At 45.0% G+C, this 24,908-nt stretch overlaps 1 protein-coding gene and 1 long non-coding RNA gene across 3 annotated transcripts in view; one reads left to right on the forward strand and one right to left on the reverse strand.

Moving 5' to 3' along the window:
- The window catches only part of LOC142659350 (uncharacterized), a 162,421-nt gene that overhangs the window by 15,116 nt on the left and 122,397 nt on the right, over positions 1-24,908 (forward strand). The window lies entirely within an intron of this gene.
- Positions 909-24,908, reverse strand: part of WHRN (whirlin) — a 130,004-nt gene continuing 106,004 nt past the window's right edge. For both annotated transcript variants that reach the window (XM_075835404.1, XM_075835403.1), the window contains exons 11-14: positions 20,014-20,557; positions 13,546-13,709; positions 12,820-12,942; positions 909-2,108 (exon numbers count right to left, since the gene is read on the reverse strand). In XM_075835404.1, the coding sequence (XP_075691519.1) occupies positions 1,926-2,108; positions 12,820-12,942; positions 13,546-13,709; positions 20,014-20,557 (1,014 nt within the window). In that variant the 3' untranslated portion in view covers positions 909-1,925. The remainder of the gene's footprint in view (positions 2,109-12,819; positions 12,943-13,545; positions 13,710-20,013; positions 20,558-24,908) is intronic.

Here is a 24,908-nt window from a genome sequence, read left to right on the forward strand (position 1 = left end):
AGGTTTATTGAAAAAAGTAAAGTGACAAGCTCTGTAATTACATACATTTTACATAAATGGTCACAACGTGGGCTGCACGTCACTCACACACTGTAGCAGAATGGGAGTGGGAGTCACTCTCCTCCATTAAAGGCTAATAAGTAACACGCACAGAGCAGTACTGTGGAGAACACATCCGCACTGTCATGTATGTTACCATAAGCTGTCCACCTGCATCTATCCATCTAGAAAGGAATCTGTAAAACTACCTGTAAATTTGCTCATTTTATTATTCTTGCTTGTGTTTCACTGTATAGATACAGCAAGCATCAGCTTTATAGACAACACACGTCTGGAGTATATCATCATGGTTTAAAGGGATCCTGTCATCGGTTTTATCGACCCTAAACCACTATATAGGGGGTATAGAGACATTTCAGGACATATCCACTACCAGCAGTAATAAAATATACCATCGCAATAGATGTTTCAAAGAGACTTTGACACCCTCGAAAACCCCCCTAAATTACAGTAATACTTAAATCGCTTAAAAGACGCTGATTCCAAATCTACAATTTTTATCTTCTTACTCACTTGCATTCCCCCGCTGTAAGCCTGCAAATGGGCATTCTGATGCATGGAGAGGACTACTAAGCTCAACGACATAATGGAGAGAACTGCTTAGGCTAGTCATACGCATGCAGCGCACGGCCCGTTTGCAGGCTTAGGGTATGTTCACACGAGGTCATTACGTCCGTAATTGACGGACGTATTTCGGCCGCTAATCCCGGACCGAACACACTGCAGGGAGCCGGGCTCCTAGCATCATAGTTATGTACGACGCTAGGAGTCCCTGCTACTCTGCAGGACAACTGTCCCGTACTGTAATCATGTTTTCAGTACGGGACAGTAGTTCCGCGGAGAGGCAGGGACTCCTAGCGTCGTACATAACTATGATGCGGGGAACAGCGGGGAATGCAAGTGAATAAAAATATATAAAAATTGCAGATTCGGAATTAATTTACTGATTACTAGAGTTTAGGGTAAGTTTCGGAGGTGACAGATTCCCATTAACAACTCCTGCGCCGTATGCAAATGACTCTTGTAATGTCCGCTGGGTGTTTCTTCAGCCGACAAATGTCCTGCAATCTCGGCGGCAAACTGTCCAATCTAGACTTGATTAAAAGAAATTTAAGTGGATGACGCAGGAGGCATCCGAGATGGAAAGCAAGCCTAGACGAAGAAAAATCCAGTGGTCATTCGAGAGTAATTTTGCATATGGCACAGGAGTTATTAAAACGTATTTTCCTAAGGTATGCTCTATTAATGCTGCTATACATGGATATGTTCTCAAAATGTCTCTCTAGCCCTAGGTTTAGGGTCGTCAAAACTGATGACCGGTTCCCTTTAAAGACACTGCAGCATGTCATCCTGAAGATAATTAAAAAGTGACTGTCACATATTAATGATCAGAGGGCGTTACATCCGTGTCACACGGTTTACCCTGATTCCACAATAGTGAAGAGCCATAGACTTGTCAAGTCGAGACAGGTTGTCTGTAAAGATGATATGTCGCTATAGTTGCTGCGTTTTCACCTGGCATTATAAGTAACTTATTCTACTTTTAGTAGACTGTATGTTTGCACTGATTTGCTCTGAATGTGTATTCCACTCTTTCTGTCACTTTTATGTGGTAGGTATCCATGTATCATCTCATAGACATACTGTATGCTTCCTTCCCTGATATCTGTCCTGGCTATAAGCTGACACCACATCTATAGTATAAAGGGAGTATATAAGCCACATGTTGGACAGCCAAACCACGTATGTAGCAAGGGCACACAAATGGCAGCTACACAGTATCACATTAGCATGTAGTACGTGTTTCTCGTGGCACTGACCCCTGGCTGGGTTACACTCTTGGGTTCGGATACCATAAATGGCCACTATAGTGACACATTGAATTCTGTGACCAGAAAGTCCATATAATCTTTTTCTTTGGTCTTAAAAGCTTCAGCAATGATCCTGGCAGCCTCACGATGCTCTTTATCTTGTAAGGACACTCCATTCACCTCTAGGATGACCTGGCCCACGCGTAGCCTGCTGCAGTTATGAGCTGAGCCTCCTCTCTGCAAAAGGAAAAAAAAGCAAACGGGTAGTTACGTAAAATACATTATTGCATTAAAAAAATAATAACTTCCATGTTTCTGCCTAAATAGACATATTTGCTATTGAGGCATCCTGGAAATTTGGGGGATACAAGCCTAATTGCGGCAATACTGTTAGTCACACAGTCCTCTCAGAGGCAGGTAGTGCTGTAGATTTGATAAAACTTGACAAAATAGGATGACTTTGGCAACTTTAAGATTTCGGTGGACATTTTCTTAGAACTGGCATTCAACAACCCTATACATATAGGGGGATGTTGCTATGTACAAGGGGGTGGCACCATATACAGGGGGTGTGGTGCTATCTACAGAGGTGTGCTATATACAGGGGGTGTGGCACTATCTACATGGGCACTGTGGCATTGGTACTACCTATGGGGGACATTGGCGCTATCTACATGGACACTGTCACTATGTGGGCACTATCTACAGGGAGAACTGTGGCACTATGGGCAGTGTGGCACTATTTACAGTGGGCACTATGTGGGCACTGGCACTATCTATGTGGGCAATATGTCACTTATCTACAGTGGTATTGCATCACTATCTACATGGGCACTGTGGCATTGGTACTACCTATGGGGGACATTGGCGCTATCTACATGGACACTGTCACTATGTGGGCACTATCTACAGGGAGAACTGTGGCACTATGGGCAGTGTGGCACTATTTACAGTGGGCACTATCTATGTGGGCAATATGTCACTTATCTACAGTGGTATTGCATCACTATCTACATGGGCACTGTGGTGTCTCAGGGGGTTGGGACAAAAAAACCCTAACCATTAAAATTCATCACTTTTTTTTTAACGTCCAGGAAAAATGGATGGCAAATGTCGGTGAAAAACGGTCAGACGGCCGAGAAATTGATTCAAATTTTGAGACACATTGATGCAAAACAGCCAAGAAAAACTGACAGTTGAGTCGTTGTTGACTGCCATTTTTTTTCCCACTGTCGTGTGTGTGTGTGTCCTAATAGCCTCCTTCACAGCGATCCAGGGTGACTGAGAGAGAAGACTAATTGTTACAAGTAAAAATAGTTGTAATATTCAAAGCGGTTGCAAAGATATTATCGTTTATAGAAGTGCATATCAGAAATGGAAAATTTGGGGCGGAGCCTGACCGCACTTCATGGCAGACGTGTGCTAACATATCTCCTGCGGCCGAGCACACTTTTCCCTGCTTCTTACCGGTCTAACACTACTATGGGAAAGTCTTCTGTTAGAAAAACTCCAGGGACCCTGCCTCGACTTCCAAGTTAGCTAATTCTCAACCAGAAGTGGATACATTCTTCAAAAAGTCAGCGGCGCCAAATCCCAAGATGGCGATGACCGCTCACGCAGCTCCTCAGCATTTGGACGAGTCAGATGAGGAGAGTATAATGGATCCTGCTGAAGGTACTGATTCATTGAATATCTCTAGAGGCTTTCTGGAAAAAGCCTTAACCAGGGCATTAGCCCCGATAGTTCGCGATCTGGCTGACATTAAGACTGATATTTGCCATGTGGGGAATAGGGTAAAAGTGTTGGAACAACACCACTTGGAGCTGGTTTCCTCCTTATCTGACTCCCTGAGAACCACAGTGTCTTCCCATCATGATCACATTAATCGGACCATGCTGCTCCTAGAGGATCAGGAAAATAGGAGCAGACGGAATAATGTCCGAGTCCAGGGCTTACCTGAATACTATGCTCAGGAATCCATTATGGCGACCAAACCTCAAATATTTTCTGCCATGCTGGGTTCTGAGAGAGCGGAATCTATCATTATTGAAGAAGCTTGTAGAGATTTTGAAACCAAAGCCACCTCCTAACGAACCCCTTAGAGATATCATATGCAAGCTCCTCAGTTTCGTTGACACTTCAGCAGTGCTTTCTCAGGCCAGGGATGGTGGAGAGTTCACTTACGAGGGTCACATAGTCCAGCTTTTCCAAAACCTGGCACCCTCCACACTGCAAAAACGTAGAGTTTTTAAACCATTGACTGATGCCCTTCGCACACAGATAATACCATACCAATATAATGGTGGTTTCTCTTGGCTCAAATACCCACAATATCTCTCTCTCAGACCGGAGCAGGCAAAACTAAAATTAGGTATGATCCAACAAATACCCTAAATGACATATATAAAGTACAGTTAAGTTTACCGCTCAGACGGCACTGGTAACAGTCCAATATCATTCAGTATGAACACTCTCCCCCAGAAAAATGCAGTGGACAATCCGCAATCCAATGAGGGTGTGGATGGTAATTCTTATCCTTGTAGTTCCACCGAGCTCCCTATCGTCTCTCTCCACATTCAAAGAACTCCTGGTAGGAAAAGGATCTTATGTCTCTAATAGATGGAAATTGGAAGACACATAGTGCAACACCCTCTGAAAAAAGATTGCTCCACACCAAGTTTAATCCATACTCACAGAAGTAACAAGAAATAAAAGCATCAAGGTAAGTAAAAATCTTTTACATTTCTAGGCGGCACGCCAAACACTCTCCAGTGTACACATACTGAATGATATTGGACTGTTACCAGTGCCGTCTGAGCGGTAAACTTAACTGTACTTTAGATAATACTATACCGTTGGCTTTACGCATTTGGAATTGCCATCAACAAGATGGGGAGGAAAATCACCATTCGGTCCCGAGCAGATCTCCTTGAGGCCTGGAGGAACCTACAAATGGATCCTATAGATATATTGTCTTGGATGCCTGTCCCTGTGGATCCTGAGTTTCCACATTTTCTACAACCAGAATCGTGGTCAACAGTTCATCGCTTGAAGTCACCCAAGATGAGGAAAAATCCAGCTCGTATATCGAACACTTGAGTCTAAGACACTGTTGCTCTCGCATTTCTTGTATGCTTTCTATTATGCAGTATATCTAACTGTTGGTTTATGGAAAAAAAAAAGTGTAACTAAGTACTGCATATCTATGTGTATTGTCCTACTGGTTTAATACATAATTTTTGCAACAAGGGTTAGGGGTAGCTCTTCGATCAGGGCTTCCATGTTGCTCTGCCTTGACCTTCCCTTATCGTACTCTACCTCCCCTTCCTTCCCTTAGTTTGTGTTTCTCATCACTATATGTGTCTTAGTGGTAAGATACACCAGAGATATCCCTTCTCCACAGCGTAGTGGTCAGTTTAAATACCTTTGGTATAGTTATGTTAGTTATAATTTGATATAATTTTAGGTGCTTCACTGTGCTTTACAATGCTGGGTTTCCTCTTGATATCAATACTGATGACTAATACTCCTTTAAATATTGCTTCTTTTAATGTCAAGTGCTGCAATTCTCAGATAAAACACAGCCAAGAATTTTCATTAATGGTTAAAAATAGAATCAATTCACATTTTTGCTCATCACCTCTTCACATATTACCCTGGTTACCTAACTTCTCTTTACCCCCCCCCCCACCCCCATTTCCCCAACCTTGGCAATACTCAAAAAGTCTACTGAGAGTCAACTTCTACCCTATCCTTCTTTACTTCTGATATTGGGCCATCCCTCTTTCACACTGAGCTTGTCGGATCCTGTATTCCAGAGATGGGCGTCCTCTGGCCGATATCGAGCTACTCATTTTCTGGTAGGGGATTCTTGACCATCTCTGGAATCTCTCATTTCCACATCTGACCCTTGTCCATTGGGATTCTGGAGGGCGAACCAACTCCATCACTTCCTTATCTCCCTTCCATCCCCAACCTCCTGCTCCAAAACACCATTGGAAACCCTCTGCGCTGAAAACAGACCGGTACGACAAGCCTTGTTTTTACGATTTATGCCATGTTGGTGTCCCCTTCGACGCAACCTCCACCTCCCTTTGTGGGCAAATTGGCGCATGATTTGAACTTGTCTCTTTCTGATTCCCAATTAACAAGAATATATGATCTAACACAGGGGTCTCAAGCACGAGGCCCGCGGGCCGCATGCGGCCCCTGGGGCTGTCATCTGCAGCCCACGGGACACAGAGCCGCTAGTACAGACTCTGCTCCAGGACTCTGGAATTCCCTGACATCGCTGTCCACATATGAACAGCGATGTCTGGGGCTTCCCCAGAGCCGGAGTCCCGTGCAGAGCGCTAGTATCGGCTCTGCGCCGGGACTCTGTGGAATGATGTCAGTAGCATAGCTGGAGTCCCAGGAAGAGCCTACTAGCGCTCTGCCCGGGACTCCAGCTCTGGGGTTGCCCCTGACATCTGTGTCCATATATGGACAGTGATGTCAGGAGCAGAGCTGGAATCCCAGGCAGAGTGCTAGAAGCGGCTCTGCTTCGGGACTCCAGCTCTGGGCAAGCCCCTGACATCACTGTCCATATATGGACACTGATGTTAATGGCTTCCCCAGAGTTCCGGCGCAGAGCCTATACTAGTGCTCTGCTCCGGGACTCCGGCTCTGGGGTTGCCCCTGATATCACATTCCAGTCCAGGAGAATCCCCTGACGTCACTGTGTATGGACAGGGGCTCCAACAGTAGAGGAATACCCATCCAAAGCATCGGCAATGCTCTGGCTGGGGATTCCACTCCTAGTGGGAGCCCCAATGGAGCGATCTACTTTGGATGTGTGTAGCATTATCTGCAGAGGGCACTGTGGCAGGATCTGCGGAGGGTGCTGTGGCAAGATCTGCGGACGGCGCTGTGGCAGCATCTGCGCAGGACGCTGTGGCAGCATCTGCGGAGGGCGCTGTGGCAGCACCTAGCGGTGTGTTGCATTATCTACAAAGGGCACTGTGGCAGCATCGACCGAGGACTCCGTTACAGCATCTAAAGAGGGCACTGTGGCACTATCTAAAAAGGGGCTGCCCAATCTTGACATGTGTGTCTGCCAAACGCTGCCAACTGAGCCACCGGACTGCATTTAGCGACGCTTAAACTGGAAAACTGGATTTTTGAAATAAGCACGTGGAGAAATATCTCAAATTTTAAACCTAGCGGTATAATTATAGTAATTTTTTCTATATGTGGCCCACTTACCCGGCCGAGTTTGAGACCCCTGATCTAACACATGGGTTGTCAATATCTAGTCGTATCCAAGAAGCGGGATACAAACTTTTATCTCAATGGTACTATGTTCCATCCAGACTGTCCAGTGTTGTCCCCTTTCTGGCATGAAGTTCGGAGAATAACCTTTTTCTGACCACACCATACCTTTTACTCCCGCCTTTTTCCTGCTTCATTGAAGCGACATTCCTTTGCCATCGTACAAGAGGTCTATACTCCGACATTTGGTTAACTGTGCACAAGCTTGTATACCTGTTTTGTGGAAGAGTATGGGACCCCTCCGCCCTCCTCTTCCCCTCTCTTCAACGTTGATTTGCCGAATTTTGTCCGTTTGATGCAATATTTTGGATCTGCGTGTCTACTATTTGGCATATCTTGTTCTTTCACTTTCTTTATCAAAGTCACTTCGGAGAACAGAGATCATGTTACTGAAAGTTTGGATAACTAATGTTTTTTCTACCTATTAAAGTAAACTTTATAATTTGGACTCCACTGCCCGGGTCACTGTCATCCACCGATGGTACGCTAATATACTCATTCCTTGACCCTTTGCACCTACCCACACTACCAGAAGATGATGTTACTAACTTCATTTGCCCGATTACTATAGTAGAGATAAAGAAGGTTCTGTACACCATCCCCAATGGGAAAAGTCCTGGCCCAGACTGGTTTCCAATCTCCTATTATAATTGGTTTAAGTAGAGAGATGATCCAGCGACGGTTATCAGCCATGATTAAGAATACTGTGTGTATTCGAAACGCGTAGGCTTCTATTATTTGCCTTGGAAGACCACCTACATTGCGTTCACCCTCCTGTGTGTACTGTCATATTGACTGTTCAATAAAGTGGAAACTAGGATTTCCTTTTACTCACCGCACGTCGCTGGATCATCTCTCTACTTTCTCCTTGTGTGCCGTTGCGGAGATCCGGGTGAGTTCTGAGGGCAGGACGCTGAGCTGGTGAGCTGGAGGATCCCTCCTCCCCCTATTTCCCCCATGTTTTTCTATAATGGGTTTACATATTCTACAACACAAAACAAATTAACCTTTTACATACACCGCATTCGGAACTTCCCGAGGACACTATGAAAAACCCTTTACTGTTCACATGGAAATCTTGGACCAAGAGTAGACACATACTCTCACTCAATCTGAGATACTCCCTATCCCTACAATTTGTCATGCCCATGGCCGCGGGCCGTCAGGCTCACTCATCTCCTGACGGCCGCAGCCATAGATTTGTGAGCGCTGGCCCCCATCTCCTCCTCAGGAGATGCCAGCTCTCACTTCCACTTCTTTCGGCCGGGTCCTGTAGGATGCGCGCGCATGCTCGTGCCCGCTCTTAAAGGGCCAGCGTGCACACCTAAGTTAAAGTACCAAATTAGCCCATGAGCACCTTGGACTATAAGAAGGGCCCTGTCCCTTCCTGCCCTGCCTGAGCTTTGTTGTCGTTACCCTAGTTTGTCTCTGCAAATGGTCCCCTAGTGTCTTACAGTTCCCAGTGTTTCCCGTTCCTGCTACCTGTAACCTGTATGCCACGCTATCCTGGTCAAGTGCCGTATTGAGTTGGAGTCGTGCTGTGCTGTGTACCACGCCTGTCCTGTTACACCACGCCTGGTGTCCGCCTGCTCCCAAAGTCCCTTCCATGCCTGCCTCGCTACTGTCTGATGCACTATAGACTTTGACTTGTATCCTGTTGGCCAGCTGCCATACCGTTAAGGCGGTACGGCCCAGTGGGTCCACCTAGCCAACGCGACACAAGTCCTGAAGAATTCTACCTTTCAACATGGCAAGCCACCCCCCATATATAAACTTTGGCATTCTGGAGGCCTGGATAGCATCATAAAATTAGTAGATAAGTCCAGGAGGCAGATATATATCTTCAACGAACAAAGTTTGAGATATGACATAGTAGGTCCACATCCGTTCTACTATTTACAAGCCCATAGCTACACTACTAAAATTCTTCAACATGACAGACAGAGACTGGGATGATCCCCTTCTTGATACTGACACCTGCTAGACAAAGTTCCCCTAAACAAATAACGACATACTATCGATTACTTTCTCACAAATATGATTATTCTAAATCTGAGGCGGGAATGACCCGTTGGACTACAACACTTTCTGATACTACTACAGACGATATTCTCTCCGCACTGCAAACGGCGAGTAGATACCTACCATCAGCAATGTATTGGGAAATGACATATAAGATAACTCACAGAGCTTACATCTCCCCACATAGAGGCTTTATGATAGGGAACATTACTCCACTGTCTTTGGTCATGTCCTCAAATACAAACATTTTGAAAACAAATACAGTCTTTTGTCACCACCAACTTGCTGAATACATGTCCAAATGCAGATGTGTGGAGCCTATTTGGCATTATTCCACCTGAACATAACATAACACTCCGGCATGAAAAAAAGCTCTTACTGTTTGTCTCCGCAGCATGTAAAATTATTTTACATTGCTGGCTCTCACCCTCTCCACCTACTATCCGGCTCTTCCTTGTGAAGTCATCTTACCTCTTCCGCATGGACAGGATAGGTGCATCCCTGTCTAGAGAGGAAAGCGTACAACACTTTTTCCAAATCTGGAATAAATTTATAAACCTTAAACTACAATCTTGCTTTGGCCCCACTACCTGGTTCTTAGAACAAACCCTCTTAGGATCTTCACCGATCTTGATATGAAACAGATTCTATACATTTAGGGCGGAGGCCCAACACTTTGACTATGAATAGGCGTGGATGTCCCACTATGCCCCCCCCCAGAGTTGATAATAGGCTGATCTATAATGTCCATGGAAGGCCCTGTATCAAAATGCTTAATATTTGATTGAAAGCCATCAGAAGAATATACAGATCAACTCTGTACATTATACTATGGAAATGCAATTGTATTTGTATCACCTCCCTTACTCCACTACCCCCACCCCCTTTCCCTTCTGTACACTTCCTGGAAAAGTTGAAGATTTCAATAAAAACTGGTTTGAAAAAATATATATATTTCGATATCCTGGCAACTCTGGCAGATTATTTGAATTACTTAAATGCTGGATCTGACCCTTCCTCACTCATTGTTAGCACATATTGCAGTCCTTCACAAAGAGGGAAAAGATCCCACATTATGCCAAAATTACAGACCTATCTCCCTGTTCAACACCGATCTCAAACTGTGGGCGAAAATACTGGCTCCCGACTGGCCCCTATTCTTCCCAAACTCCTCAATCTAGTACAGACAGGGTTTGTAATGGGTAGGGAGGGAAGAGATAATACGCACAGAGTTATTAATGCCATAAGATACGCTAAGAAATACAAGACCCCTTTAGTGCTCTAAAGCACGGACGGGGAAAAAGCATTTGACAGGGCTGCTTGGGATTTTCTGGCTTTAACGCATTCAAAATTTGGATTCCCAACTCCGTTTATTAATGCGATATATTTACCTTATACTCCAACCCAACTGCGAGAGCCAGGGTTAATGGTATTCTCTCCTCACCCTTCAATATAAGAAATGGTACCCGTCAGGGGTATCCGCTTTCTCCCCCTTTATTCCTGTTAACACTAGAAACAGCTATACAAACGATCCGCCAACATCCAGAGATAGATGGTTTGAAAGTGGGTACAGAGACACACCAAGTAGTGGCTTTCGCACACGACCTGTTATTTTTTATTTCAGAACCAGAGTTAGCATTCCCGGCCCTGCTTAAGCTTTTTAAACTATTAATTGTAAAATTAATTACGAAAATTAATTACGAAAAATGTGAAGCACTGGGTTTAAACATATCCCCTGAGAGGATCTCGGGACTCTGTAGGGAGTTTCCATTTAAGTGGTCCACATCTCGCATTAAGCATCTGGGCGTGAGACTTTCTGGTGACATCTGAGATCGTCTCATTCAATTATTTGCACCTCCTTCGTTCGGTGTCTTCTCAACTCAAGGATTATTTAGATCAATCTGATATCGTGGATGGGACGAAAAAATCTCCTCAAAGCGCATATATTGCCCGTGTTCCTTTATTTACACCAAACCGCACCGGTCTTTATCCCTACTTCATATTTTACTCATTTGAGATGCATGTTTTCTCAGTTTATTTGGAGGCAATCCAGACCTCGCCTATCCTATAAACAATTGACACTATCCAAGGAACAAGGGGGATTTGGTCTACCGGACATGGTCATGTATTATCACGCAGCTCAATTTCGAACGCTCATTGAATTACTTACAAGTAACTCACCAATACTTGCTAGATTGATTGCCTCACATGCACTTACTTCCTCTACTTTAGATTTACTATGGGGCTCCCCACCTAATACACACTACTTTGGAGCCCAGGACTCTTATTTATTGGGTCTGCTACACAATTGGTCATACATTCAATCTCATCTGAAACCAATACTGTTCCCATCACCAGTAACTCCGGCAAACCTTATTCCCTACTTGCTAGACAGTCATTATGATGACCCTCTGGGGTTATGGCAATCTCTAATACTGTGCTCGCTAGGAGACCTACTTAGGGACCAACAAACACCTGAACATGGGTCAATTTTGCCTACATTCTCCAAACATACCCAGTCATCCATGCAATATGCATATTTGTGACACAATGGTCTCAGTGGACTGCCTGAGTATCGGCCTTATCTCCATGATCTCATCTTAAGAATGTTCATACTAATGGAATCTGTCCCTATAATTAGTCAATGCTAACTCAGGATTGAGATTATTTTGGTCCTTGTTAATTAATGAAATTCAAAACCTATATAAGGCCTCATGCACACGACTGTAGCCATGTGCACGGCCGTGATTTTCAGGGGTCGGCCGGCAGCGGACTTTCAGCCACGAGCCGCCCGCAAATCGCGGGCCATACACATGGCCGCGGCCATTATTTCCAATGAGCCTGGACCATTCTCCCGGCCCATGCACGGACCGTGAAAACCACGGTCGTGTGCATGGCCCCATCGGAATGAATGGGGCCGCAATTCTCCCGTGGATTTTCGGGGGAATTGCGGCCGCAAAAGCACGTTCGTGTGCATGGGACCTAAGTGTTTGATATAGTATATTAGCACAAAATGTCGCACCTTGTTTGTTGTTGTCGTTCTGTTTCATTTTGATACTTGGTTCTTTGTCAATATTTAACTCTGTATAGCCCTGATTGTGCTTCAACATATGTTATTATACAAGGTCGTTTAATGATTTTCATTATCGCTTTGAAACATGTATATATAATATGAGTCATTTTGTTCAATCTTCTAATATATATTGAATTATGTATCTTATATATTCTTTTTGAAAATAAAGATTTGAGAAAGAAAAAAAAAATGGAAAATTTGACCTGGACACACGGGCATCAATGACCCTTGGTCATGAAAGGGTTAATTATGTGTAGCCAAAAAATTATGGTGAAAAACATAAATTGTCCAACAAAAAACAAGACTGCTACATCGACGGGAAAATAAAAAAGTTCAGTGCAGAAAAATGTAATTGTGATATATAGTGATTGTAACATACTGTATTTATTTTAACCTTCCCCTACTTTACAAATAAATTTTTATTTATTTATCCTTGTCTGTTTTTTATAATCCAAAATATTTGAAATTTACAAGCAATTGACCTAATAGTAATAGTGTGGGATAACAATGAATAGATATAGCTAATTAAAGCCATTGTTTTACCTGTATTGTAACAATACGTGGCAAAGGTTGGCGTGTCTTGGCTCCTCCTTCAATAGCTATTCCCAAGGTAGGGGCAGTCTTCACTACACGCACTAAGGTGGCAGAAGGCTCGAGCAGGCCTGGCTACAGAAAGAAGACATTCTGTCAGTTCTCATCGTGAACTAGGCGAAAGGATTAGTGACATGAGCGGATAAAAGAGATTAACACGGAACGCACAATACGAGAGGGGGGACACGGCGACACAAACAGAAGGAGCTCTACATTATAACGGCTGCCATTCTTGTCCCAACCAGTCCAGGAAAGGGATTTAACATTTACCATTGCCTGTATTATATATCTCAGTCTATGGGACAAGGACCAGGCTGCAGATATAATATGGAGGCTGTAGTAGTACAGGTGGTCAAGCCTATAATTTACACAATCCAACAGATAAGCAATAAGTGTAATAATCGCCCCCCCCCCCCCCCACTGATGGAAATGTAATGTATTACACTGCTCAAATTATATCAGATCTGCTCATTATTGTTCTCTGCCACTAATACTCAACAATACAATAATAATAGAGAATGTAATATTTAGGACAGTGCAAATGTTAAATAAGAATGGTCTTCCCAATGATTCAGTTATAACAAAATATCTTGTGATATTAGAAAATTCATCTGATCAAGCCCAAATCTTTGTCTCCGGCCACTTTTAACAACACAAAACCCTAAACTTTCTTCTTACTGGTTTTGCCACGTTCTCTGCTCCTTTGGATTTTTGAGGCTGAGGGCTGCTGTTTTTGCTGCCCCCACCAACTTCCCCTGTGTCTACTCCACTGTCCTCGCTGAGTGTTTGCCCACTGTCTGAAAGCTGGGAAAGGGAGGCTGGGGGCGATGTAGGCAGGATGACTGAAAAACAAAACACAAAAGCTCTCGTGTAAGTTAACTAGAAGAATATATTGGTATACAGTATAACGCAGTTAGTATAATACTATATACAGCACATATTTTGGGCGGAATAGCTGTTTATGTATTGATGGAATTATCGTTCATGTATAAGAACAGCCTTAGTTGAGATTGATAGAAACAATGTCTCCTAAATGTGATGTTTCTAGTTATCATTCACAGCCATGATGCGATTCAGCACCTCTCTGAGCAATAAGTACCAGTTTCTCTGGTCACAATAAGGGCTCGTTCATACGCTGCGGAATTGCTGCTTTTTTTCCGTCCGGAATTGCAGACGGAAAAAACGCAGCAGAATACAGTAGCAGCATAGTGGATGAGACTTAACAAATCTCGTCCACACGCTGCGTAAAAATTCCCAGCAGAAATTGACCTGCGGTGTGTATTTTTTGGACCGCAGCATGTCAATTCCTGCTTCGGAATGTGGACAGAATTGCGTTTTTCAGAGATGTCACCATCTCCTTGCATTGGGAAAAACGCAGCAATTTGCGCACTATTTTCTGCCGTAAGAAAATGCAGCGAATGGTGCATTTTCGCCGCATCGTAATGTCTGTGTTTTTCAATGGAATTGCTGCAGAAATTTTCTGCAGCAATTCTGTTGTGTGTGGACAAGCCCGTAACAGAATTGCTGCAGAAAATTCCTGCAGCAATTCCGCAGAAATTAGCAGACATTCCGTTGTGGAAAAGCCGCACCGTTTCCTGCGTTTTTTACTGCAGAAAATGGTGTGGATTTTGCTGAGTTTTTCACAATGTTGGGAGATGGTGACATCTTCTCTGAAAAACACTGCAATTGAGTCCACTTTCCGCAGCAGAAAGTGACATGCTGCGGTACAAAAAATATGCACCGCAGATGATTTTCTGGTCGGAAATTTTACACAGCGTGTGGATGAGATTTGTTAAATCTCACCCACTTTGCTGCTACTGTATTCTGTGTATATTCCGTCCGCAATTCCGCTACGTGTGGGCAAGCACTAAATCTTAACCAGCAGGGCCAGATTACGGTTGCTAAACGCTCCTCAGCAAAAAAAATTTGTGAGGGCCCCATCCCACCTCTGGAGACCAGACACCACCTAACCTGACCTCTAGGAGCCACATATAGGAGAGGTGGCATAGGAGAGGTGGCCACTGAAGCCTAAGGCTTCATTCACATGAGTGTGTCCGATTTGCGTGCGTATTTCCTGCATTTCATGTCCGTATGCTTTCCGTTCCGCATCAGTGTGCTTTGCGTGTGGCATCCATTTTTCACGTCCGTGATTCTCCACTGCAAGCACTCCGTTTTTTGTTTTTTTTCCATTTCTCTGCATTTCTTTAGCAACATGCATTCAGTGTACTACATCAATACATATAGTGATATGCATGAAATTATTCAACCACAAGAGGGCGATATTTGCCGTCTATTTGTTCAATTTGAACGTTTGGTCAGGCTTGAGCTGGGTTTATATTTTACAATTATTCCCCCAGTCAGACCAACATCTAGATAATTAATTTGCATTTACAACCAATTTATACACCGATCTATTTTGCTAGAAACAAGACCAGTTTCCGAAATACAATTAATTACTATTGATTGTAGCTAAGTAAAATCCTGGCTTTTCCTATAAAGGGGTCCATTATACAATTACCCTTTACTACTGTATATGCGCTGTATTTGTAACATAACTGTCAGGGGGGACAGCACTGCTGATATGGAGTGATGTACACCTGAGTCCATGAACCAGCGCCATAACATAAAATCAAATGAATAGAAATAATGAGATAAAAGGAGAGAGAACCATACCTGTAAAGGCTTACAATATTGCTATTGTGCATATAAGTTTCTATATTGAATAAAAGTCAACTAAAGAATATGGACATGCATAAAATAATGGATCTTTTCAGCTTATGTCCAGCAGTCAGACAGACTCTGCCCGGTCAGACTAGGAGTACATTTGCAAAAAGTTGGAAATGTAGCATTTCCTTTATTTTGCAGCATTGTAGGCTTCAGTAAGCAAGATTGAAAACCAGTATTTACACAGAATTTAGACACCTCATGTGACAGTTTGGAGAATTTAGCACTCGTTCAGTAAATTTCATCCCATTTTAATGGCAAAAAACCTGTCTGCACAATAACCCTATTCATGCGCCTCAATGTCTACCTGCTAGAGTTTTCTTTGACACGCTCAGTACATATATACAGCACCAGAACAAAGCTCATTACATATATACAGCACCAGAACAAATCTCAGTGCATATATACAGCATCAGAACAAAGCTCAGTGTGTATATATACAGTACCAGAACCAAGCTCAGTACATAAATAGAGCACAAGAACCAAGCTCAATATATATATATATATATATATATATATATATAGCGCCAGAACAAAGCTTATACATATATACAGCACCAGAACAAGGCTCAGTACATATATACAGCACCAGAACAAACCTCCGTACATAAATGCAACACCAGCACAAATACAGCTCAATTTACACAGCACAAATAAGCCCCTGCCGTATAGGTTTGCACTAAATTGTATACAGCTCCCAGCATGGCCCAAACAATGGTACGGATATGCTGGGAGATGCTGTTTCACCAAAAAAATAATCATACCACCATCCTCTCGCTGCAGATCATACAGTGATTACAGTGCTGATTAGAGGCAGAATAAACATTTACATTAAGTGACTCACAGGTGACTATATCAGATTCTAGTTGTTCTTTTTCTCCTTTCTTCTCCATCTGGTCCAGACCTCTGTGACGTCTTCTCCCAGCTGCAGCCCATTTCTGAAGTTTGCAACTCAGATGTCGTCAGATTCTCACTTTTCAAATATTTCTGCACCTATAAACAATGATAAAGTTCTCATGGTGCCAGACATTGTGCCCCTACATATAATAGCACCATACACTATACCTCTAAATATAATAGCACCATATACTGTCCCTGATTATTATAGCACCATACACTGCACCTCTAAGGCTGGGTTCACACGACCACATTAACGTCCGTAATGGACGGACGTATTTCGGCCGGAAGTCCCGGACCGAACTCAGTGCAGGGAGCCGGGCTCCTAGCATCATAGTTATGTACGATGCTAGGAGTCCCTGCCTCTCCGTGGAACTACTGTCCCGTACTGAAAACATGATTACAGTACGGGACAGTTGTCCTGCAGAGAGGCAGGGACTCCTAGCATCGTACATAACTATGATGCTAGGAGCCCGGCTCCCTGCACTGAGTTCGGTCCGGGACTTCCGGCCGAAATACGTCCGTCCATTACGGACGTTAATGTGGTCGTGTGAACCCAGCCTAAGTATAATAGCACCATACACTGTGTGTCGTCCCCCCCTCCCCCCACACACACACACACACACACCGTGCCCCATGTAGATAGTGACCCATAGATCCCCCTGTAGATAGTGCCCCCATAGAGCCCCTGTAGATAGTGTCCCAGATATAGTCATCCCTGTAGTTAATGCCCTACATAAAGCCCCCCTGTATATAGTGCCCCACATGTAGCACCCCCTGTAGATAGTGCTCCATATATAGCCTCCCTTGTAGATAGTGCTCCACATATAGGCCACCCCTGTATATAGTGTCCTACATATATCTCCTCCTATAAATAGTGGTCCAGATATAGTCTACCCCTGTATATAGTGCTTCACATATAGCCCTCTGAAAATAGTGCCCCACATGTAGCCACTCCTGTAGATAGTGCCCCACATATAGCCCCCCTGTAGATAGTGCTTCACATATAGCCCACTCCTGTAGATAGTGCCCTACATATATCTCCCCATAAATAGTGTTCCACATATAGCCCACCCCTTTATATAGTGCCTCACATATAGCTTCCCCTATAGTGCTCAATATATAGCTCACCCCTGTTTATAGCCCCTCCTGTAGATATATCCCACGCCTGTATAGTGTCTCACATATAGCTCCCCCTATAGTTCTCCACATATAGCCCACCCCTGTATATAGTGCCTCACATATAACTCCACATATAGCCCACCCCTGTATATAGTGCCTCACATATAACTCCCCTTATAGTGCTCCACATATAGCCCACCCCGGTACACGGTGCCTCACATATAACTCCACATATAGCCCACCCCTGTATATAGTGCCTCACATTTAGCTCCCCCTATAGTGCTCCACATATAGCCCACCCCTGTATATAGCCCCCCTGTACATAAAGTCACTCACATTTTTATTAGGATAAAAAAATAAACTTTACGTTCTCACCTTAAGGGGGGATTCACACGAGCGTGTATTCGGTCCGTGCGGGCCGCGTGGTTTTCACGCGGCACGCATGGACCAATACAAGTCTATGGGGCAGTACAGACAGTCCGTGCTTTTTGCGCAGCGTTTGTCTGCTGCGCAAAATGCGCGACAGATTCAATAACTCTGCGTATTTCGCGCATCACGCACCCATTGAAGTCAATGGGTGCGTGAAAATCACGCGCACCACACGGAAGCACTTCCGTGGGACGAGCGTGATTCGCGCAACAGCAGTGAAAAGGATGAATGAAAACCGAAAAGCACCACGTGCTTTTCTGTTTCCGAACATCCAAACGGAGTGTCTTTGCGATGAGCGAAGCCGGACAAGCGTACCGAACTTCACCGGGTTCGGCCAAACTCGTTTTGGCCGATCCCGGCAAAAAAATTATCGGTACGCGACGTCAGGAGATAGTCACTGTCCATGGTGCTGAAAGAGTTAAACTGTTTCAGCACCATGGACAGTGACTTGCGATCCCAAAATACATTAACCTGTAAAAAAAAAACGAAGTTCTAACTTACCGATTACTCCTGTCTCCTTCCTGCAGTCCGACCTCCCGGGATGACACTTCAGTTCAAGTGACAGCTCCAGCCAATCACAGGCCAAGCACAGGCTGCAGCCAATCACAGGCTGCAGCGGTCACTTGGACTGCTGCGTCATCCAGGGAGGTGGGGCCCGATGTCAAGAGAGGCGCGTCACCAAGGACGCGTCACCAAGGACGCGTCACCAAGGCAACGGCCGGGAAGTTCTCGGTAAGTAGGAACTTTATCTTTTTTTTTTACAGGTTTTTCGCTGTTGTGTTCGGCATTCACTGTCGAGGGTGCTGAAAGATTTAGCTCTTTCAGCACCTTGGACAGTGACGGGCGTTGACAAGCCTCATCTCTATGATGCCGGCTGCGCGAAAATCACGCAGCCGCGCATCAGACACGCATGACACACGCAGCTGTCAAATGGTTTTTGCGCTCGCAAAACGCTGCGTTGTTTGCGCGCGCAAAAACGCAACGTTCGTGTGAATCTCCCCTAATCCTGTTCCCACGCCGTCCGGTGGCAATGCAGACTTGCTCTCTTCTGAGCAGTTCTGCTGGGGTTGAACGACGCAAAGGGGTGATGATGTAATCGCGCCGCTTGCGTCATTCAAAAGGCGCTGATTGACGGGCAAGTCATTCTGTCCTGCCAATCAGTGCCTTTCATAGACGCAAGTGGCGTGATGACGTCATTTGCTGATTGGCAAGGCACTTTGATTTGCCCTGTCAATCAAGCGAAAAAGAAGTCATTGTGCCGCTTGAGTCGTTGGAAGGCGCTGAATGGCCGGGCACGAAGGAGGGGGTGCAGGAGGGGGTGGCGGCGGCTGGTTTCAGTGGCGCCGCCGCCCACTCAGAAAGGCAGCAGGTCGCCGTCATGGACAGTGCGTCCATGGCGCCGCCCCACCTTCCCTCTTTGTTTTGCCTGGCCCACCTGCCCCCCCGCCCCCAGCTTCAAGGTAAGGTCCCATGGTGCGGCATTGACACGGCTGTTTGTCGCAATTGTGAAATTGTTAATGGTTGCACAGTGTTACGGGTAAAACTGCTGGTTAATTTCAAAATCATGCAGCCATTATTGAGTAGATCCTTATGGCTGCAGGATTTTGCAGGTAACCTGTAGTTTTCTCTGCAACACTGCACAGCCATCAAGCAATTCAACTACTGCAACAGACAGAATGCGTTGTGGTTTTCAGCCACGTTGTAGCCATGTCAGTGTCAAACTGTTGGGCCTTACCCTCCTTGTGATTAACTAGAGTTGTAAGCTGTAGCTTCTTAAAACTAGACACCTGGGACCCCACCTGAAGCCTCATGCACTTTACCCTATTACAGCTTCGTACATCTGCCATAATACGGCACCCAGAGAACTGTGTGGGGCCTTTCAGTATACCTCTGATTTTATATGAAAGCTTGCAAGTTTTTTTTCTATCAGATTCTGTAAGAACCTGTATGGCACAGGGTGTAAAGATATCTTACCTCGAGTTTGTGGAACTGCTCGGATTTCATTCACATCAGGTTCACTATTAGGTCGATGGACTTCCACCATTACAAAATGTTGACTTGTATGAGTGTCTAATGCATCTGTGTGTGAGGGGGAAGATGGTTGAGGGGGGCTCTCTATCACAGGCTTCAATCTGGTTGGTGATTGAACTCTTGGGAAGGGGGTCAGAGGTAGCTGCGTAACCAGAGCCAGCTGGGCCGCAGGACATATAGGAGTCCAGATTTTGGGTGAAAGAGTGGCATATATCGCTTGGTTTGGGTTCTGTGATTGAGGAGAGGATGGGGGTGTAGTTAGAGGGGGTAGTGGTGGGCTTGGGGTTGGGGGTGATGTGTAAGGTGGGGGCAGAGGACTAGGGTGAGGGGGAGCAGTAAAGAAGAGCCCAGACTGAGATGACCCAGAGGAAGGGCGTTGAGCTCGTTCCCCACTCTGTCTTCGAAGAACTGCAGGAGGTTCCTCTGTAGGTATAGGAGGGGGTGGTCTATATGCAGGGGGCCCGTCTAGAAATGAATTGACATCATCCTGCAAAATATATAATAAAAAAAAAAGTATGAACCCTAATGTATTCTATAATTCATACAAGTAAATATTCTAACATGCCGACCTGCAAACCACGAGTAAAGTAAAATGTACTATAAAGGGAACAGGAGGTATGTATAAAACCATGACAATATATTAGTATATCATATGTTAAAGACATTGAATGTGACGTATATGATAACATGTATTGTGGTTTTCATATGGCATCTAAGCACAACAACCACATGATAAACAAAAACTAGGCCATTATTAAAAATGAAATTTCAGTAATGCAGAAAACATGCCATACATATTAGCAAGTATATACACAAGTCTTATCAAGACAACTTGGTATTTGTCTGGACCCGTCACTCGTACACTTCTCATATACTGTGCATTGGGAGATTTTAAGAGCGTGTACTGCCCAGCACGTGTGAAGACACCACTATAGGATACCTAGGTCCATGAAACTACCAAACATTTAAGTGTTTATGACACTTTTTACATCTACCTCGAGCGTTTTGGAAAGTGTCTAGATAAAGAGTCATGGCTGAGCGGAGTTGTAAAATACGCCGAAGTTATTAAATAAATGAAACCATTTTTGGAGAAAAATATTGGTGTATGTTTACGCAATGTCATGAGGTGGTATATTAAAGGGTAAAGTAAACATGCCCACTGTTGTCACAGATTTATCATGCCCAATTTTGATACATCATGTGACGTTTTGATAAATTTGGCACAATTTACGCCACCTCCGATGACTTGTAAATGCATGCATCCTATGACACTGTTATACAATCTACCCCGTTATATGTGTTATGTTTGTTGCAAATAGATGGGTCCCATCGCATGGACTAACATAAAATAGCTCCTGCAAGCCCAATCTTTATTGGAATAAGGCCAGACCAGAAGTGTTACAGGTAGACAGACAGGGTACCCAGGGATCCCTTTAATAAAAAGTATCAATAACATGCTCATAGTGATGTGTTCCAGCAGATGCTATTGTGTGCCATGTGTACCTCTTGGGTGATCAGGTCAGGAGATGTCGATGCCCGCGTATCACACATGCTTTTGACCGATGCCCCAAAGCACCCGCTGAAGCACGGCTGATTCATTACAGAAATTTCAGCAATGTGAATGGGGTTATTTCTGCAGCATGTGCATGGATTTCTGCAAGCGCCATTCCGACAAATGTGATTGTCACAGACATTTTTGCAACAGGTCCTATACCTTTAAAGCGTTATTCCCACAAAATATGGCATGTCTGATAGATGTGGGTTCCAATTCTGGGACCAGCACCTACAGTATATTGAGACCCCCTTTTTGCGTAGTGAGACAACCACTGGCCGCAGATTCCAGGCGGGGACTAGTGGAGAGGGGGCCACTCTATTCTGTTCTATGGGAGTTATGGAAACAGCCAAGCAGCATTGGGAATACCCCTTTAACCCCTTCCCGCACCTTGACATAACTGCACGTCAAGGTGTGCAGTAACTGTGCGCACCTTGACGCGCAGTTACGTCTGCACTTTAAAAGTTAACCTCCACATGGCGCTACACCGTAGCAGCGGTTAACTGTGCTGTCTGTCTATCTGCCCTGGTGTCTGGGCATAGTACAAGGGACCAATCGAAGCGGTCCCTTGTTGGAGATCGCTCTGTTTGGTTAGTCCGTACAGACTTACCAATCGACGCTTTGAACTTTAGAAAAGCTATGTCACAGGCTCTGATCTCAAGAAGTCGAGGAGATCAGAGTCTGTAACCGTCGTGTGTATAACGAAAGTTAAATAAAACCACTTAGGCCTTATTCACACTACAGGGTTTCCCGTCCTGGTGCCGGCCGTTCATAAATCGGCCGGCACCCGGCTGCATTAGGAATAATAGACCCCTAATAGGGCTATTCACACGACCGATTTTTTGACGGCCGGGAAAACCGGCCATCAAAAAATAGGACATGCTCTATTTTCGGCCGGGTACCCGGCCGCCCGGCTCCCATAGAAGTCTATGGGGCCGGGTAATACACGGCCATCACCGGAATGTGTCCCGAGTGATGGCCGGGTTTTCCGTGGCTTGTGCTCGATCTCCTCTTCCTCACAGCGCAGAGTGCATGTGAGGAGGAGGAGTTGATGCCATTCGGACGAATGGCTACGCTGTACACTGTGTGGCAGGGCCGGGGTGTACAGCAGGTGGAAGGGAGCGCTGCGCTGGCTCCCTTCCCCTGCTTGTTAAAAGCGCCCTGGCCCGGCGACTGCGGCTGCTACTACTGTAGCGACGCCACTATAGCAGAGCAGGGAGGTATCTACCCGCTCTGCTATGTGCTAGCTCCATTTTAGCTCCCTGAAGGAGCGGAATCCCCGTGTGTTCGGGGATTCCGCTCCTGGACAGAGCGCTTGATGTCTCTGTCCATATCTGGGCAGTGACATCAGGGGAAACTCCTGAAGCGGAATCCCCGAACACATTGGGATTCCCCTTCAGGAGTTGCCGCTGATGTCACTGTCCAGATCTGCCCGGCCCGGGACGGATGCAAAACGTATGCAAACCGGCCGGGCAAAATGGCCGATTTTACCGGCCGACACTCGGGCTCGGGTGGGACCCGGTCGTGTGAATCCCGCCTTAATATCCCCATTAACCCCTTGATCACAGCCTCTAACTATGATCACCCCCCCTTCCTCTCCCAGTCTATAAGGGAGCTTTTTTTTTATTTAAAAAATTGAAAAAACTTGTCAGTGTTAGATTAGTCAGCATCAATTTAGTGATTGTTAGTCAGCGTCACTTTAGTCAGTGTTAGTCAGCGTCAATTTAGTCAGTGTTAGTCAGCGTCACTTTAGTCAGTGTTAGGGCCTGTTAACATCAGCGTTGGCTTTCCGTTCCGGGGTTCCGTCGGAGGTTTCCGTCGGTGAACCACGCAACGGAAAGTGAAACCACAGCTTCCGTTTCAGTCACCATTGATATCAATGGTGACTGAAACATCGCTAATGGTTTCCGTTCGTCACCATTCCGGCAGGTTTCCGTTTTTCCGACGGAATCAATAGCGCAGTCGACTCCGCTATTGATTCCGTCATTAAAACGGAAACCTGCCGGAATGGTGATGAACGGAAACCATTAGCAATGTTTCCTTGACCATTGATATCAATAGTGACGGAAACGGAAGCTGTGGTTTCAGTTTGACTTTCCGTTGAGGGGTTCACCCGACGGAAACCTCAGACGGAACCCCAGGACGGAAAGCCAACGCTGATGTGAATAGGCCCTTAGTCAGTTTGTGTCATAAAATAAAAAGTATATATTAGTGTTAGTATTTAGTGTTTTATGTAAAAAAAAAAAAGACAAAAAAAGTTCTATTCTACATTTTTTTGTGTACACTTTCTATAGTATACAAGTGTACATAAACATTTACTGTAAATAAAAATAAAAAATGTCCCACAAAACATTTTCCGCAGAGGAGGCGTATGAGATGCTCGCATCGGACGTAGATACTGCGAGTGATTCTGGGTCCGCTTTTGTTCTGTCCTCCTCCTCAAGTGACATCGAGGAACCTCCTCACAGTCACAGGAGGGTTAGTGTTCAGGTTACACCTGCACCTGAACCTAATTAGTTGCCCCCAACCTCCTACACCCCCCAAGTACCGGACTTTACTGCTGCTGCAGGGGTCCAAGTCCAGACAGCAGGGCTGTCCGAAATTTACTTTTTCCAGCTCTTTTTTTCGGACAGCATTGTGGACAAAATTGTTGAGCAAACAAATCTCTGTGCTCAACAATTTATTGCCGTCAACCCCGGTCGTTTTTATGCCCGGCCATACAGGTGGCATCCCACCGACAAAGCAGAAATGCTGCAGTACTGGGGATTGGTCCTGAATATGGGCCCAACAAAGATGCCATCGGTGAGGGCCTATTGATCCACTGATATTCTTTACCACTGCCCCTTATACCGCACCACAATGCCCAGGACTCGTTTTGAGGCAATACAAAAGTTCTTACATTTTAATGATAATTCCCAGTGCCACCCCCAGGATGACCCCAATTTCGATAGACTCAATAAAATGAGACCCCTTATTTCCCATTTGGCCCAAAAGTTTTCATCTTCATATAATCCTGGAAGAGAAATTGCCATTGACGAGTCCCTGGTGCATCTCAAGGAAGGGTGAAGTTCAGGCAGTATTTATGCCCAACAAACGTGCCGGGCTACACACATACTTTTAAAATATACAAGGGAAGAGACAGATTGAGCCCCCAAACTGTACACCCGTCCTGACCAGTGTTCCCTATAAGGTGCGCGGCTGCGCACCTTCCGCAGTCCAACCGCTCACTAAAGTTTAAAGCCCGCGCCACATTCACAGGGGGGTTGCGTGGCACTATTTATAGGGG

The sequence above is a fragment of the Rhinoderma darwinii genome, chromosome 8 (assembly GCF_050947455.1).
Source record: "Rhinoderma darwinii isolate aRhiDar2 chromosome 8, aRhiDar2.hap1, whole genome shotgun sequence".
Lineage (NCBI taxonomy): Eukaryota > Metazoa > Chordata > Amphibia > Anura > Rhinodermatidae > Rhinoderma > Rhinoderma darwinii.